The sequence below is a fragment of the Haplochromis burtoni genome, unplaced genomic scaffold (assembly GCF_018398535.1).
Source record: "Haplochromis burtoni strain Fernald_Lab_line unplaced genomic scaffold, NCSU_Asbu1 Contig_89, whole genome shotgun sequence".
Lineage (NCBI taxonomy): Eukaryota > Metazoa > Chordata > Actinopteri > Cichliformes > Cichlidae > Haplochromis > Haplochromis burtoni.
In genome coordinates this window covers 1,685,821-1,703,708 of record NW_024582450.1, presented here as the reverse complement: position 1 = coordinate 1,703,708, position 17,888 = coordinate 1,685,821, and the positions used below count along the sequence as shown (strand labels likewise).

At 39.7% G+C, this 17,888-nt stretch overlaps 1 protein-coding gene across 2 annotated transcripts in view; it reads left to right on the top strand.

Annotated features, from left to right (window-relative positions):
- The window catches only part of dph6 (diphthamine biosynthesis 6), a 59,748-nt gene that overhangs the window by 17,975 nt on the left and 23,885 nt on the right, over window positions 1-17,888 (top strand). For both annotated transcript variants that reach the window (XM_005942647.3, XM_005942646.3), the window contains exons 6-12: window positions 5,852-5,913; window positions 6,328-6,422; window positions 6,516-6,609; window positions 8,434-8,584; window positions 8,963-9,088; window positions 12,603-12,732; window positions 12,859-13,033. In XM_005942647.3, the coding sequence (XP_005942709.1) occupies window positions 5,852-5,913; window positions 6,328-6,422; window positions 6,516-6,609; window positions 8,434-8,584; window positions 8,963-9,088; window positions 12,603-12,732; window positions 12,859-13,033 (833 nt within the window). The remainder of the gene's footprint in view (window positions 1-5,851; window positions 5,914-6,327; window positions 6,423-6,515; window positions 6,610-8,433; window positions 8,585-8,962; window positions 9,089-12,602; window positions 12,733-12,858; window positions 13,034-17,888) is intronic.

Genomic DNA, 17,888 nt, shown 5'->3' with positions numbered 1-17,888 from the left:
TTTCTTTCTTTCTTTCTTTCTTTCTTTCTTTCTTTCTTTCTTTCTTTCTTTCTTTCTTTCTTTCTTTCTTTCTTTCTTTCTGTCTTCTTTTAAAGAAGTTTATGTTTCTTAGTAATAAATCCCTGTAATGAAAAGACAGGTGTCCAAATGCAGGATGATCCTCTTAGTGAATTCTCTGGAAGTGTTCCTTTGTGTGCTGACGGTGGGGGAAAAAAATTCAGTCATTGAAGATCCCAAATTGCAGGCAGGGAAATAAGTTCAACTGGATCTGAGCCTACGAATGTCAGCTAAAGCTTCTAATGAGCAAAAAAGCATTCGTCTGAAAGGTGGAGGCACATTCCCGTTTTTGGTGCTGTGTCTCTGCAGCTAACTGTGGATAATTGGAAATCCTAAAAGCTAGTATTAAATATTCATGTAATTAGTTAATCAATTGATTAGTGCATGTGCGTATAAGGGCACAGGTTCAGCAGTTAATTGGTCCTCAGCTCCAGAGATAATTGGCATGTGTGAAATCACGGTCTGCCTGTTGGAAAATCTTTTATCTCTGCATGAACTTTTACCCTTCACACGAACACATCCTTTAAGCTCGGAATTAGGGAACTTATGTCACGTGTTTGCTGTCACTGATCACCTCGTCACTTTATCATAGTTTAATGTATATTTAAAGGACAATTAGTGATCAGAGACCTCAATGGTTTGTATGTTTGATTTGAATATTAGAACTACATTGGCAAAGCATCTAGATATAGAAACAGTACCAAACAGAGCCTGTTATCAGATATGAGATTATCAACCCCTGTAAAAAGATGCAGGTTGTTCCTGAAATTAAGTGTTCTGTCCTCTAACCCGGACCGATTTCATTTGTTTTTTTAAACAAACTTATGTTATTTGTAGACATTTTCTGTACCACAATGAAGTACCATGGCGCCACAGGGTATCTGATAGTGTAAATAAAAAGAGTCTTTGCTTGGTATTGTTTCTATATATGAAGGCACCATTACAAATTGAGACTTTAGAAAGCCACACTGTAGGATCAGGTTTGATGCAGATTGCAGGATGGCATTACCTGCTGAATTAGTGCCCAGGATCTATGGTTGTTATTCCTTCACTATTGCTTTCCATGCTTTGTTACATTTGGCACAGTGCTGGTGTTGCGTGTTTTCGTGCTGCATTCCTATTTTTTGTTTTGTAGTTGTGGGTTGTTATACAAGTCACATTGTGAGATGATCATCCTAAATTTCTGCCATTGTCAGGATTTTGCCTTGGATTGCAGAGTGGTTATAATGGCCAACTTTAAACTTCACTCATGGTGCGATGGAGGGCCTCTGACTAAAGATGTCGCCATGATTTTTTTTCACATTGTCATCTTTTGTCTGGGACAGAAAAAAACAAAACAAGTGGGGATGTCTTCAAAGTCAGAATTCTGACTTTTTCTCTTTTTTTTTTCCAGTGGCCCTAATCCTCTTCCGTAGATAGTCAATAACAGACATGTGATTTCAGGCTGCAAGTTTAGCTTACTGCTCACACGTCAGGTTCAACTGCTCTCTGCTTTGGCTGTTTAAAAACTAACAAAGATGAAGTTAGTTAGACAGATAGGTAATAGATTATTAAAAAAAATTTAAAAAATACATACACAGTATTCCCACGCCGGCCGGTGCACCTTTCATGGACTCGCGACATCATCTGTAAATTTATATTTCAGGAATTTCATTGCATGTTTCTATAGGTATTTAATTCTTTTTTACATTTCAATTATTTTTGCAGTAAAATAAGCATTTTCTAACCTAGAAAATTAATAACAGAGTTATAACAGGGTTTTCAAAGACAGTGGGAAGGTTTATAAGAGTGTGGGGAGGGTTTTTATGACTCAAAATTAATCACTAATTAATTAATTATTAAAAATAATGGAATAAACACATGGTTTCTACTTTGTGGATTTTTACCTTTCGACCTAATCGAGGAAATACTGTATGTATACCTTTTGTTTCCAGTCAAGTCGCATATTCAGATCCACTGTTCAATTATAGTAATTGAAATATCCTGAGTGTACTAGTACAAATCAGAAAGAGAAGCAACCAATCAGAGAATGTGCTGGAAAAAATGACTAAATGAGGAATAAGTTCATTGGTGAATTCTTAAATAAACTTTTCCAGCTCTTTTAATTTCATCCATTAAAATGTTCCAAGATAACTGTACTAATTTTACTTTGCTGTCAGTTAGTAGAATCCATTTATTTTTTAAATTTCCATTATATGGCATGCACTGGAGATTCTGTTGTTCTTCTGTTCAGTAAAAATTATGAAATTCACGTGTTAAAAACAAAAAGAAGTTCTCTACTGCAGATGGTTTGGGCTGTTTTGGGGTTGAGGCTCAAGGTTTACCTTAAATAGTTTAAGAATGATAGGCTGCATTTTTTGTTTGTTTTTTAAATTACACATTGTTCAGTTTCACTCTAGACCTGAAAAATATTTTCCACAGGTTCATTTTGGTCCCCAATTTCTTCTCTATCATTTGTTGGACTGGAAAGATTTCATCTTGATGTGATTGCTACGCGGTTCATGCTGCCCATTATTCTGCTAACAGACACTGAATTTCAGATAAGAGCTTGACAAATTTCACATATAACCTTAATCTTATCATCCTTTGTACCGTGCTACTTCCCTCTTCTCCTTTCTTCCTCTCTGTTTTGTATTCCTCTGTCTGTCTTGCGAAGATTAGGTGATAGTGAACAGCTATTGTTTTGGCGGGGGTCTTTGAGTGCGTTGTTTAAAGGCTTGTGCAGCTCACCTACTAGGGAGGAGATGCTTATTTCATCCATTTAAAGGCTAAAATGTTACACATCATGAATCCAATTTTCTCTGCCTTTTCTCTCTGAAGGCAAGGATTAAAGCTGAGCTGTCAGCTGCCAGATCTTAAGACAACCTGCGGATGCCTGCGATACTGCGCTCAGCTCAGCTCAGCTCAGACAGTATCTAGAATCTCCCAGTTTTTAATTTGGCATTAGGCTCAGTAAGCAAAATCACAGTCACTTTCAATTAAATAGGTAACTCACTGCTGTGGGTTTACATGAATCAACCTTTTCGAGATGGGAAAACCCAATCGCGATCGTTTAAAGGAATTAGTACAACATTAAAAGAAATAATTTCATTCAGTGACTTCTAAGATTTTCTGTAGAGATCAGATGGATTTATTTTTTCGAGAACACGTCTATACTTTAAAACATTTTTTATTATTATTTATCGGTTAACTTCTCCTACAGCTTGCAGTTTTATATGTGTTTTTATATTTTTAGATTGTTTTTAAAGACTATTTTTAAACCTCGGTATAAAAACATAATTGTGTAAATGACTCTCGGTTTCCTGGTAAACTTTTTCTTCCTCCTTAATTTCAAACCCTAAATGTCGGCACTGTTCTTGAAAAGAAATGCTCTCCCTCATTACTGGACTCCCTGGTTTTAAAGTTCACTGAATTTAATTGGAGTTTTATAGGATAATACGAGGTAAAAAGCCCTTTTAAAGGAGAGCTATTCCTCTCAGTCTCTCTTAGGAAAGCTCCTCTCTCTACAAAGTGCGATCTTGCTGTCTCTGGCGACAGACTAATGGCAGCTTCTGGTGGGCTTATTTGGGTTTAATGTGGCATAATGAGGTTAGGTAATTGGGTTTAGGTCAAGTTGTAAAACAGGTTCAGAGGAGACAGAGATGTGAAGATCATGTAAATGAGTGATGTTAGATTGCTAAAGGCTCACACTGGCGGCTACTCAAACACTTTGCAAAGAATGTATGTTCCAAGTACAAGCTCACTGCATCTACTCTCATTTCCAGTTGGTTTGAGTAACCTTAAGTCAGTCAGAAACGTCAATTAAGAGAACACTCATACAAGTGCTAAGTGGTCTTGGGAGAAATGCCTCCGCATTAGTGTCGTCTTTGTATCGTTTTATCACTCACTCCTGTCTTCCTGGTTTCCGTCATCCTCTTCTTTCCTTGTAAATATCAAATCATGTATGATATATTATTTAAGAGTGAGGAGGTTAATGAACGTGTTAAAAAATGCGGCATCCCCTCAGCAATTTGGAGCCAATTATTAAAATTTGTTAAAAGGCATGACTAATTAAAGAGGATATTTAAATTGGATTGAATTTTAATGCTTTTTTTTCATCTCTCCTTATTACCTTTGTGGCAGGGTTAAGATGAGAGGATGTTGAGATTAGATATTCTCACACTAATTAAGACCACAGATCCCCTGGGAAGAGAATAAGGGTCTGCTCATTCTCTCTCCACACTTTCTCCACCCTCCTTCCCTCCCGCCTTCTCACTGTTATGGCCCTCCGTCCCTCCCACTGTTGTGGCCCTCCATTTCTCCCTGTAGTGCCGGACCACCGGGGCCCGGAGGAGAGACACAGCTGGGATTAAGATGAACTGGGATGGAATGCGACGTCCTTCCTTCACATCACCTCTGCCTTCCCTCACGTCTCCCATCCATTGCTCCCCATGGGGGCTCGTTGATGACACGTTAACCTTTGAGGCTGTCAGGCCATGAGAGAAGAGAGATTCTCACATTTCGATTAACTTAGTTCCTTTAATTAAACACATGAACATGCCAATGAACAGGATCACCTGATGTCTAGGAGTAGTGGAGCTATATTAGATTTTGAGAGAAATAATTTGGGTCAGCAGCTTTTTTTTATGGCGATGACATCGTTGTCATGTTACTCATCAGTTATTTGATAATGATTATGTCGATCAGTTAATAGGCAACCACAGAAAGGGCAAAGAAAAATGATGAAGAATAAGGAGAGACTTCACTAGCGGTCATCGTATTTCTGTAAAACAGTCAGGTGTTTTGCTCTAAACATGCAAGCATGACTTGGCTTTCTTAAAATATAGCATTTTACATTCGTGTCCTGTTATGTTTTTATTGTTCTATTCTTTGTAGAGAGCACCCGGTACTCAAAGCTTTGTGTTTTGTCGGAACAGCAAAGAATGTGCAGCAGGAAATCATTGGCTGCACTTTCTTTGTGAAAGGAGTGACAGGGTGAGATGGAGTTCTGCTTAGTGCCCTCAGGAAAGAGCCTGTAGAGCACAAAATCAGGACTCAGTGTCACAAAGTAGTAAAACCCTGCAATTCTCAACAAGCTGAGTAAACTCCGCGCTGTTTTCAGCCTTTTATTCCTACTAATATGTAGAGTGTTCCTAAATTAGAGCTATCAACGCACTGATCTTTCATTTAAGCTCAGGTCTGGATTTGGATATGTTATCAAAAGGGGAAGCGGGCTGCTGGTTGGATTTACTTGTTTTTGTGTCTAGGGACTGAGGGCCAGTCAGCCTGTATTTTAAAAGCGTGGCACCACTGGATATGCATACAAAACTCTCCACCACCCTTCTCTTCCCTTTCTTCTTTTCGCTCCCATTCCTGTGAGTCACTTCCATGCACCATTTCAGGGGAAGGGGAGGGGAAAGCCAAATAAACAAGATCTCTTTCCAGAGTTTATGTTCTCAAAGGGAACTTGTTGGGGTGGGGGGTTGTGGGCGAAGGATTGGGGGGGAGGGGGGGGTCTGTGGCCAGCAACTGAAAACTGTTGCCCTTACCCGGAGAGATCTGTGTACACTACTTGCAAAGTCAAACAAATAGATCCAGGGCGCAGGTTTACATGTGTGTTTGTGCGACTGCCCGTAAACCTCCCTGCCTGTCATCTTCAATCACTGTGTTGTGTTGCTGATCCGACCGCGCTCTCTCTCTCGTTCTCTGTCTGTGCATACGTTTGTCTGTTTGCAATGGTGTTTGTGTTTGTATTTCTGTCTTTGTGTATTGCTTTGTGTACATTCATATGTGTCTCTTCCCACATGTGTGCCAGGCCTGGATCCAGAGAAGCACTTAGGAAAACCTCTGGCTGACATGGAGCCCTACTTGAAACAGGTAATTGGATGGCAGATACTCCACCACACTTTCAGCCTCTTATCTCCAGGACAGTACCTGATGTTCATTTCAAAGTTGGCTATGAAACAATATGAAATCATGTAGTTAAAATGATGTATTGTCTTGATGATTTTATTTATATATATATATATATATATATATATATATATATATATATATATATATAATATATATATATATACATATATATATATATATATATATATATATATCATATATATATATGATATAATATATATATATATATATATATATATGTATATATGTATTTAATATAAATATATTTTTTCATTCAGCAATTTATACATTTTAAAATCCAGTGTTCTATTGAAAATTTGGGATTGAATTGAGATTAAAAAATTATAAACTGAAAGTTTTTCTCTCCCTGAGTAGCTCTCCCAGAAGTATGGAGTCCATATATGTGGGGAAGGAGGTGAATATGAAACCTTCACCCTTGATTGTCCTCTCTTCAAAAAGAAGATCGTTATGTGAGTAAAGCATTATAAACTGTGTCTGACACTTTTGCAGCATGTGTGTTCTTTCCCCAAATATATATGGACGTTCATTGTGCGTTTGTGCAGTGATGGGGCAGAGACGGTGATCCACTCAGCAGATGCCTTTGCACCGGTTGGCTACCTGCGCTTCACTAAAATGCACACGGAGAGCAAAGACACCGTGAGTCAAACTTCCATGAGTTATAACTTGTTTCGCAAATGAGATCAATGGCGTTCAATGCCGAATCGATAATTTTACAAGCAAAAGTTTGAGTCGCTTCGGGATTGATTGCTTTAAAACTGCTCTCAGGGCAAAACAAATACAAGAACAAAACCCTTTGGTGTCTGATAACTTTGTTGAGGAGAAACACAGCACTGCAGGGCAGGGTTCAGATCGACCTCCAGAGGGCCTCTCTCTTGCTCCGGCGCTCTCTCTCTTACAAACTTTTGCTCTCGGTCTTTCCCTTCATCCCTCACTCTCTCTCTCCTCTAGCCCCACATGGCCTACTTTGACGTCTGCAATATTCACTGCAGCCTGAAACTAGGCCCAGCTTAATAAACATGTCTGCTCACATTAAGGCACTTTGCATTCAGGTAGCTGGCTAAGCGGACATAAGCAAGGGTTGTGGATGGGGGTGGGGGGGGGAGTAGAAATTGGCTTTTGGTAAATTAGAAGCTGCGGAGGGCCTCACAGGCTTGAAGATTTGCAAACATTTTACTTTGTCTGCAAGAGCGGACAACTTTAGAATCCTTAAATAATTCCCAGAAAGTTCTGATCGAGACATTGCCTTCATTTATGTTTACTTTTTAATTATGCTATTTTAGGTTGCGTAGTTCAATAAGAAACCTATTGGCTTATTGGTGTTCCTGCTGAAAGCAAATGCTCCTTGTGTAACGGTGCTGTGAGCTCAAAGTTGCACTGTGGGATTAACATGTCTCCAGGGTGGAGCATGTGATTTCCATGTGAGTTTCATTGTGGGTTTTTATGTGCAATAGAGTGCGTTTGTGTTTGTATTTATATATGTATGTAAGTATATCTTGATGCTGGATGGGGGGATGGGACTGTTATGGACAGAAAACATACCCCTGTCCCACATCTTCTGTGACCCTGCAGCCTCACTCCCTACAGCTATATAATTTTTAACTCCCCACACTCCAACCCCCAACACACAGACACATTCACAGCCTCTCAGAGCCCCTCTAGCCCCCCCTAGGTTGCTGGGGGAAGAGCACGGAGAACCAGGGCCTGCACGAGTGGGAGCGGAGGGGGCGGGGGCAACCAGGGGAGAACCTGCCCTGGTTCAGCCTTCTGAAGCTTTTCTCGTCAGGGTGACAGATCTGCGGTGACACCAGCACTAGAGGAAACCGCACCAAGCTCAGGGGGTGGGGATGGACCACCATCATTTGCCCTCCGTTAATGCTAGTCAAGCTATTTTTCATGCTGGCCAGGAGAGAGGGGCTGAAGTATAATTAATTTGATTATCATATTGCCTAATGCGGTTGACAGCCGATGAGGGGGGTGAATGAGTGTTGGGCATGGTGAGGGGGGCGTTGTGAAGATATGAAATATGTATTTAAATATGTGACGCCCCAGCAGGATTTGGCAGGTAATATGTATGCCTTAGAGAATGGTAATGATTTGTTATTTAAAGGAGTAGCAGAGTGCAGAGGGAAAGTATAAGTAAACAGATGAAATCCAGAACATGTCTCACCCATCCAGTCATGAGTTTTGACTGACAGCCAGCGTGATTGAATCTACAGTATCAGAAAACACCACCCCTATTCGCCCGAACCACGAATATGTTAGCATGTTGTTTCATATTCATTCACCTTGAAGTTATGCGTGTCTGGGTCCTTGTCATGAAAGACTGACACACACAGCCCACTTGGTGGGGTATTTGAAAAGATTGGCTAATTATACAGCGTTTTGTCTGTCTTTGCAGAAGGCTCCTTGCTCTTTGCTGGGCATTTGGCCTGATTTATTCCCTGTGGTGCTTTATTGCAGGATGTGGTGGCGAGAGCTTTGCCCCATGGTAGTTGTCCTTGCCAAAATGCCATTGACAAGATGACTGAGGAGGTGGAATATGCTGATCAAGCTGAAGACAACCAGCACGAATTTTCATCAAACTGTGACCTTAGTTGTCAGTGGGGCCACGGTGAGATTCATTTATTGGGAGAATCGCATGCACTGATATGCACGCATGAGTCTATATTTATGTCTTGGTGTGCCAGATGATATCTTTGTGTGGTGTAAGCAGGCTGAATCTGTGTCATGTGGCCAGCATCTTAATGCTAGTATTTCTGAACGATTGTTTGACAAGACCTGTCATTTTATGGCAGTCTCTGACTTAATAATTCCTCTGACATAAACCGTTTATGCACAGTTTGTCTCTTAAGCAATATTTAAATAGTTATAAATGAATAAACAAACAGATTGATCTCTCATTTTGGGGTTTCTCAAAGTTATGAACAGAGAAAAAATACTTTAAAAAGTAAACTAACATTTTCTCTTCATCTCGTATCTCTTCATGCAGACGTCTCTCCATCTTGCTCTTTAAGAAGTTCCGGAGGTTATCAGTGGATCTGTGGCATCAATGGCCTGCAGAGCCAAGACTCTGGGATCCAGGGCCAGACATCGGTAGCTTTCATCCAGCTGCAAAGTAAGGGAAAGTATTAAAAGTGTTGAGCTCTCTGGAAAACCACAAGGGTCTGCTAGAAAATTCTTTTTTGCCTCCCTGAAATCGCAAAAGCACATAACACACAAAAGTAAACTATACTTGAATGAGTTATGTGTTCTTCAATCAAATAAAAATGACATCTTTGATATGGTCGAGGGGGGTAGAATATAATTCTTTTGTGCAGAGGTAATGTAAGCTGTTCAGTAAAAAACAAAAAAAATATGGCGGGCTTACTGTGCTGCACTGCTCACTTTACACCCACCCTCCACACCCACCCACCAAAACAAAAAAATGAAAGAAAAAAAACAATGAAAAGAAACACATGGAGAGAATTTTGTCCCCTGAGTGTCTTTCTTTCTCCTCGCTGGGTTAGCTAAACACACACCAGGAGAAGTAGCAGAGTTTGACAAGTCATTCTTACTTAGAAGTGCTCGTCAAGGCAGCAGGCAAAGCATGTGTCAAAGACTCTGTCCATGACAAGAACAGGATCGCATGCTGGCCACCAAGCAAGGACAAGCATTGCAAATTAACGAAAACTAAAGCTTTTTACACACACGCAGTGTGCAGGCGTGTTGGGTGGGTTATCTTTTTTTTTTCCCTGCAGAAGTTTGAAAGTGTAGGCTTTTACAGTGTATCACAGTCTTTTTTTCTCCTTCTCTTTTTTTGATGGGGAAAGAGGAGCGAAAGATGAAAAGCATATTTAATGTTTATCGTGGTGCTTGGCTGAACAGCCTTCACAGTGCAGAGACAATATTAAACAAGTTAATATTTAATGAACAACCTCTTTGTATGAGGGCGAAGTAGTCTGAGACGCTAGTGTCGGCAAAGGAAAAACAAACTTGAAGCTCTTTCAAATGATTGTAGCGAGAAAGGCTTTGCTTTGAGCCCTTGTGCCTGCGTTTGCATCCAAAGCCTACATCGTGTGTGCATACTGTGCTAGACTGCACTTTACAGAAGAGGTCCACCATTACCACTTTAAAGCAATAGATTTCAATGTCAGAAAACATTTCTAATCTATCCACCTTTTAAATACTAAAGTGACAGAATTAAAATGACATGAATATTGAGTAAGTATGCAGTAGGTGTAGCTTTATGCCGAATAGATTCAGAAAAGTAAAACAAAAAAATCTCAGGCTTTTGGTAAATATAGCTGAAAATGCGAATCTTGTTCAAACCTGTCCATTAACACTAGTGGATGCAGTTCAGGGTTGTGCTGTGTTGAAAGTGACACATTTATCACTAGGTTCAAATTAGAAAGGTTGTTGTGTTTTTTTATGTAACATGGTTTAGGGGGCTCATTCATATGGCTGACATGTTTATTATTTATTGTCTGAAAGGAAATTTCTAGTCTTGCTGACTAGTTTGTGACAATTAGGAAAACAGTTGTTGGAGACCAGGTGGCGACCATGTGCAGTCAATGCCTTTGAAATAATGGAGACCAGCTCTATTATGTCAAGACAACAACAAAACTGGGATAAAATGGCGATAAAGCAGTCTCCTATCAGTTTTCAACAGGGTCAAGATGGAAATTATATGCAATCTTTTTGCAATAATGTGGCACACGGCATGCCACCCACCCAATCTTGGTCACTCACTGGGTCAGATGGGTAACATTTATAATTTATGCATTTATAAACAAGCAAACAAGACACGGTTTGTAAGGGTTAATTCTTGTGTTACAAATTGCTGTGGACTGTGTGCCGTCCTGAGGGCTAACAGTCAGGTGGAGCGCAAGATTTTTTCTCCGTGTTTTTCTCCATATTTTTCCATTTAAATATGAGATATTAGATACTGTCAGAAACCAAGGTTTCCACGTGTAAATGAAAATATTGTTATTGTCCCAGATCCCTCCAGGTTTTCCCGCTCTGTGTGAAACTGAGTGGGAGCTGTGCACTGGGACTGCTATCTCAGATCCTACAGTGAGAAAGCTTTGGTATGATTGTGTTTCTGAAGAAATGGGCCAGTAGAAAGGAGAAGCCAAACTCCTGAGTGATAAGATCAACCCAAACCTAAACATCGTTCACTCCTTCGTTGACAGTTAGAACTTGTGGTTCATGATGCCATAAACATGTTACAGAGTCCAGTCATTTTTACATATTTATTAACTCTCAAAGTCTGAAAGTCTGCTGTTTATTTCAGTAAATATATGCTTCACTCCCTGTAAGCCCTGTGATGTGTTTAGAAAAAGAAAGAAATAAAAAAGTGACATGCTGCAGGAAAGCCATCATCAAAGCGCACTGTTTTCTTAGGAATCTACTGTAGTTTTTTAATTCTTTAAACTGAAGCGATTTTCGGCTGTTGCCTTTTGACACTTACTTCATATTAAATATTAAAGTTAAGTTGCACCATTAAGTTATGTTCAGCTCTGCTCTCTTTCAGTAAACTCCTATTATTATCTTAGAGTAGGAATATACAGGGAGGCAACTTGAAACAGAGTGAGGACTGAGTAAACATCAGCCGGACAGACAGTGCCAAAGTTGCACTCAGAGCTTTGAGCCATCCACAAGTGCCAATTATACACTTGTTCTGATAACATCTCTCCCACTGATTACAAATAAATGAGCACTCCTATCAGCAATTATCGCATACATATCAGTGGCAAAATAATGTGTTAAATTTAGTGCAATTTGCAGTAAACTACCAGCCACAAACCTTAGTAACTCATGTTTGTGTGTTTCATCATTTGATGGAGCAGAACTCATCAGCGCAGACTGACTTTAACCTTTGCCAATCTGTTTGAGAATGATTGCAGTCAGTCTGAGTTAGACTGAGACAGGTTGTCTCCCACCAGGTGAACTGGTGACCAAAAGTGGTTTTCTATTGTCCTATTTTTACTCTAGTGGGACTGAGCTCTTGCAAAGAAAAATCGTATTTCTTGTAGGTTTATTTTTGTTTTTCAGCCTAATCATGACCTGCTTCACATGCGTTGATATCTCTTTGGACCTCATATTAAGTATCCCAGTAAAAAGATACCAAATGTTCAATATTTGATCAACACAACATCTCTTATCAGCTTAATTTGTCATGAAATAAGGAGAGAACAGGTCTCATATGACCATGAAACTGCTTGTCAGTCAATCGTGTAAATACTTTCTATAATGGATTATGTGTAAAAATGGCTGAAATTCCCAAACAGTTAATGAAAAAGTTTTGGTAAACCTCTGAAACATATTTATCATTTGCTGTAGAATTCACTGTGGTGGTGTAATAAGACAACATTAAAAAATATCCATAAAATTAAAAAAAAAATCTCATTTTCATTCTGTCCAGAAACTTAATGACCTCACTGTAATGGTGCTTAGCGAGACACTTTCATTTGCCACAGACCTTTGCATTTGGATTTTATTTGGACTGTACTGTACTGTTGTTTTATTGTATATTGCACACAAAAGCCTTTTGTAAAAATGCATATTTTAACCAAGCAGTAATAATGTTAGGCTAGTGTAATTTATTTATAATATATTATTATCACTTCCAATGTATTTACTGTCTATAGGGGAGTTGGACAGCAGGGGCTGGAAGATGAAGGACATTGTTCTGGTTCACCTGTACGTAAAAAACATGGAAGATTTTGTTGAACTCAATGCAGTCTATAAGAAACACTTTGACATCAACCCTCCAGCCAGGTAAGTGTAAAACATCTTCAATATTTACGCTGCTCAAACCTGCATTTACAACTCATTCTTATTCTGTGTTTATTTTATTTATTTTTAGTACAGCAATCATCCAGTTTTCTTCTTGTTTTTGTGTAGGGTGTGTGTCCAGGTGCCTCTACCTGCTGGCCAGCTGCTGCAGATGGACTGTCTCCTCCATGACTGGACCGAGCCCCTGGCAGAGGGCTGCTTCAATCAGAGAGAAGCTCTGCACGTCCAGAGTCTGTCCCACTGGGCCCCAGCCAACATCGGACCCTACAGCCAGGCCCTCAGAGTAAGTCTAGGAAAATATCCCCAAAAGGGAAACTATTTCTTCTATTTACTTATTAATAAGTATTTACATTTCAGCCCTGTTATTCACAGAAATGACTGGTTTCCAAATGATAACGTAAGTTTTTGGCTTGGACCAAGCAAAAAATAGGAAACATTACTGTAGAAAAGTAAGCATTAGATTAAAGAAGGATAATCAAGGATTAATCTGATGATTGACAAACCTTCCTGGTGATTCGTATGCTTTGTAATTGTGCGCTCTTGAAAGGCAATTAAAATTGTGCTTGTCCGTCTCTTTTGTCTTTTGTTTATATAGAGATGCACATGTGCGTATGCATGTGATTGTTCTGTATGACTTGTGTTGTGTATACATGTAAATATGTATCTCTTTCATAGTGGGGAGTGCATATTCATTTTTGCACTTGTTTGTAAAGTTAAAACTCAAACTTCTTTCATATTGTTTCAAACCCAGAAAGAATCTAGAATTCAAAGGGAGAGAAAAGGAAGTGTGGGCTGTGGTTGCACGGTTGGCTTGGTGTTGTGTTTACCCAGTGTGTATTATATAGGATTACACTTGTCAAGGTACTGTCAACAAGGATAGTGTCCATCTCCTCCACACCGTCCTTGATGTTGCAGCCAAATCCGTCTATGAGTGAGAACATGTGTGGATTAGCCATTCATTCAGAGCTTGATGGCATATCTCTCCAGTGTGTCACCGAAGTTCAGTTTGGAGTCCTGAGATGCAACCTACAGAGTCAGGTTTGCTTTTAACATGCCAGCAGTGTTTGATTTCCTCAATGGAGTCTCATCGAGACATGAAATTGATGTCAGCTGTGTGCATGCGATGTTGCCTCTGGAAAGCAATCTAATCTTTCATTCCTCTAATGATCGTTCATATCCAAAGCAATTTGAGAAAACAATGAGAAGAGTTTGTTCAGAGCTGTGCGCGGAGCTTCGTACGACCCCTGCGTGGTCTCTCAATGTGTCTACTCCTCCTCCACGCTACAATGGCTTAATTTGATCAAAAATGTATTAACGTCTCTTCAGTACAGATAGGGAGTTTTACATATTGATACAATTACCCCCTTGCTGTGAGCAAGCATGCAGTCCCACCCCTCCTCTCACCAGCACCATGGTGATGCCATCTTAATGACACTTTTTTTCTTGGTGAGTGTTGGCGACAGGGACAGGGCGAGAACAGCGACCAAAGAGCTCTTGTGGAGAAACCTTCTCATACATTCCATTCCACGGAAATGAATTAGTGAATAAAAGAGGGATTTAACAATACAAAGGGATTGGAAGTTGGGGGGAATGGATATCAGAATATTAGATCATAATCATGACCAGAGAATCCAGTCAGCTATGTGAAGCTCAGCTATTTTTAAGATAATGAGTTGAGGGGGAAAAAATGGAAACAACTGGAAAAATAAAAAAGGTTTCTGTTACCTTTCTTTAACAATTATAGTAAATATATATGGTATATATATATGTATATATAATATACATATATAGTAATGCTAACCATGTGAATCTAGGGTAGTCAGTCAGGGCTCTAAACTAATCAATGTCCAGCTGTACTGGGATCAGTTTATTCTTTTGACAAATGTCCACTGGTTTGAAAGACAGCACATGGCTGCTGACAGAACGCTCTGCCCCTGCAGGACTTAATTACAGTAGGTCTCCACATTGAGGCTTGGTACTGGTGGAGGTATAGGGAATGGCATTATGGATTGGCATTTGATGGATGCTGGACCTTCAAATTCTATTCGTCTATTCATCTGTCTGCTCAGCTTGTCATGTCTCTCTGCTTCAGCTTTCTGAAATGGCAGGCTGACTGAACGCCGGCTTGGCCTGGTAAGCTGACAGATTTAGATGTGACTTGATTTAAAGAATTAGTTAACCTTTATAATGTCAAAGCTGGGGGCCTCTTGAGGGCCTGTTGGTGTATTGTATGTTGATATATAATATGGCATCAGTTTAGGTTAAAGCCGCAAGCCATAAAGAAAAAAAAAAAACACTAATTTAATTTATGCCCTTTTTTAAAATAATGTTTCATGTTGTTTCATACCTGACAGACATGTGTTTACAGGTTGAATTCACTGTGATATGAACTGTAGAGTAATCTTATCGTGTTATTAGTGAGCGTAGCTGTATCAAAGTTCTTCTCTTTAATTGTTTTGTTTTGCTGTCTTGTTTGTCAGGGATCTAATGAAAATTTAGCTGTCATTTGTTTTAGACGCAATTTACATCATCTAATTAAGATATAAGAAATTTCAGTCTTTTACTACAGCAATCAATTCATTAAGACAAAGGATGTTTCTCAGTTGGAAAATATCAAAACAAATTTTCTCATTACAATGAAAGACGAGTAATGGAATGCTTTTATGAAAGCTTTTAGGCAATTCTTTTGGAGTGACATAAAAGAAGCAGGAGGCGGGGGAAGGAGCACAAGTCTGTTTTTAGTTGGCTATGTTCCATGTTTTACACAGAAATGCATTACTAATAATAATAGATTACGCTTATTAGTTGCCAGATGGATCAAATTGGTCCATCATTCACTAAAGTCAGAGTTAGCAACAGGGGTCTCTTACTTGCAAGATCAGTTTAAATTAATGCTGGCCGTTCAGTCACATTCACTTCTGAGCAACATTTACTGCGGCACGTACGATACCCAAACCATGTCTGAACAGACAAACTATCAGCTGAATGGTTGTTAAACATCTCCTCTTTCCAGTTAAGGTAAGTGGCTCACCCCTGGGATATTTGCTGGGACATTATTCTCACTGATCAGATTCGGCGAGGTACGTTTGGGGAGTTGACTGCGCTAGCCTCAGGTTGCTGGTGAGCACTAACCCCTTGCCTCATTCCCCTAATTGTGAGTGACAGTCAATATTGTAGAAGATTGTCATGCACAAGCCCACGATAGGATTTGCATTGGATTTTGAGAATTGTCAAAGTGGACCGTGAGGCATCAGGAGGGAAGTGAATCTGACGCTGCCAATTAGTGTCAAAGGGAGGAGTGTGTTGAGGCAGGCGGTAGAATTTGAATAATCTTCTTACAGGAGCATGAGTGTCTAAAAACAAAGAGCTGAACTTTGTTTGGCCCTTTTGATGAAGAGCTGAGAGGTCAGGCTGAGTCAAAGTCAGACTGGGCCACCCGTGCTGGACAAAAGAGAAAATTGCTCTGCTTGTTTAAAGCTTCAGTTTAATTACATTGAATACAAGTTAAATAACAAACATTGCTTTAAGTCTGTTTAACATAATTGACATTGTAGATGGAGAGGAAACACAATATGAAAGAACTCTGAATGAAATGTGACAAATGTTTCCAAACACAACTGAAAATAGACTTTGTGGTTTCACGGTAAGCAGCTGAAACTGCTGACACACAATAAACAAAAATATGTGTATATGTTCTTTGCAGCTTCAACAGAAATTTAACAGTAGATAAATGTACACAAATAAGTAAATAAAGACTGGCAAACGGTAAAAATGTGGGTACGTTTTATGGGTGTCACTCTGAATTTTTCACTCGTGTAAAGGAGCCGGCATGCAAAATTCAGCAGGCCCCTACCACATCAAATATGCCCCCACCTACCGAAACTTCCTCAGCCTACATCCAGAGACTACATCTACCTCAATTACCACAGAAGAGTAATTAGCCAAAAACCAGTGTGTGTGCACGCATCTGCGTTCAGGGAGGTATTCATGCAGCATGAACAGATTAATTAGGACATTTAACTTCATTTCTAATACAACAAAATTAATCCCATAAAAAATGAGGGATCTCGGAGGAGGTGCCTGTCAGCATCTGACGCTTCTCCCCTGTTTGCCATAATCTATTAAAACCTTGCTTTTATCTCACCTCTCCCCTGTCATACTTTATGGATTTTTTCATAAACATGGCCCATACTTCATAAATGTCTCAATTTTCTAGTCTATTAACATTACTTCAAAAGCGCTTGATAAAAGAGGAGGGCATGCGTGAAATAATGCACCAATAATATGAAAACGCTGGAGGCTAGAACAGTAGGGGCGGCTCTCCAGCTTGAATGCTCAGACAATGCAAGGGATGTTATCAACTTTAATAAAAGAACAAATGATCACTTCCAACTAAGGAGGAGGGAAGATGAACCGGCGAGGGGGGAAACGGGTTGGGCCAGGAGGGGAACAGTTGTCGAGTAATTGAGTCGATGAAAAATGAGGTCTTGAAGGCTCAGTGGTTTCAGCAGTCGTGAGATTGAAGGCTAGTTGAAGCTGCGGTGTTCTTTAGCGCATGTAGTTACTTGCTCCTAAGTTGCAGAAGAGGATGTTAACACAGATTTGTTTGTTTTTTATCTTTTTATTTCACTGAGAATAAGCACAGGGAGAATAGGCTGCTTGTTTCCTTTCCTGAATTATGTGCAATGAACTGAACCTTTGTCTTTCTAGTCTGAAAGGTTTTAACTGACAGTTAAGCTTCACCTCAGAGCGTTTCCCAAACAATCATTGATTCAGTCCCTGTCTCTATGCATCACCCAAGTCTGTCTATGTAGGCTTTAGTTATCCTACCCTAACACCAGGGTCAACTGTCTGCACTTGAATTGGACACACACAAAACACAATGATCAAACCCGGTAAGACCTTACCACAGTGGCATGTCGGCTGTATGCCCTGAGGCCGAGTCTTACAAGGACACACACAGACACACACACACCTGTGTGCTCTTTGCGATAGGCTCTGTCTGAGTGACAAGGTAAACTGGTTTGGTCATTAAAAAAAGTCACAGCTGACTCAATGTAATACACTCATGATTGACAGGATAGGTACACAGCAGTCATGCTAAACTCAGCAAGATGCAAATATATATATATATATAT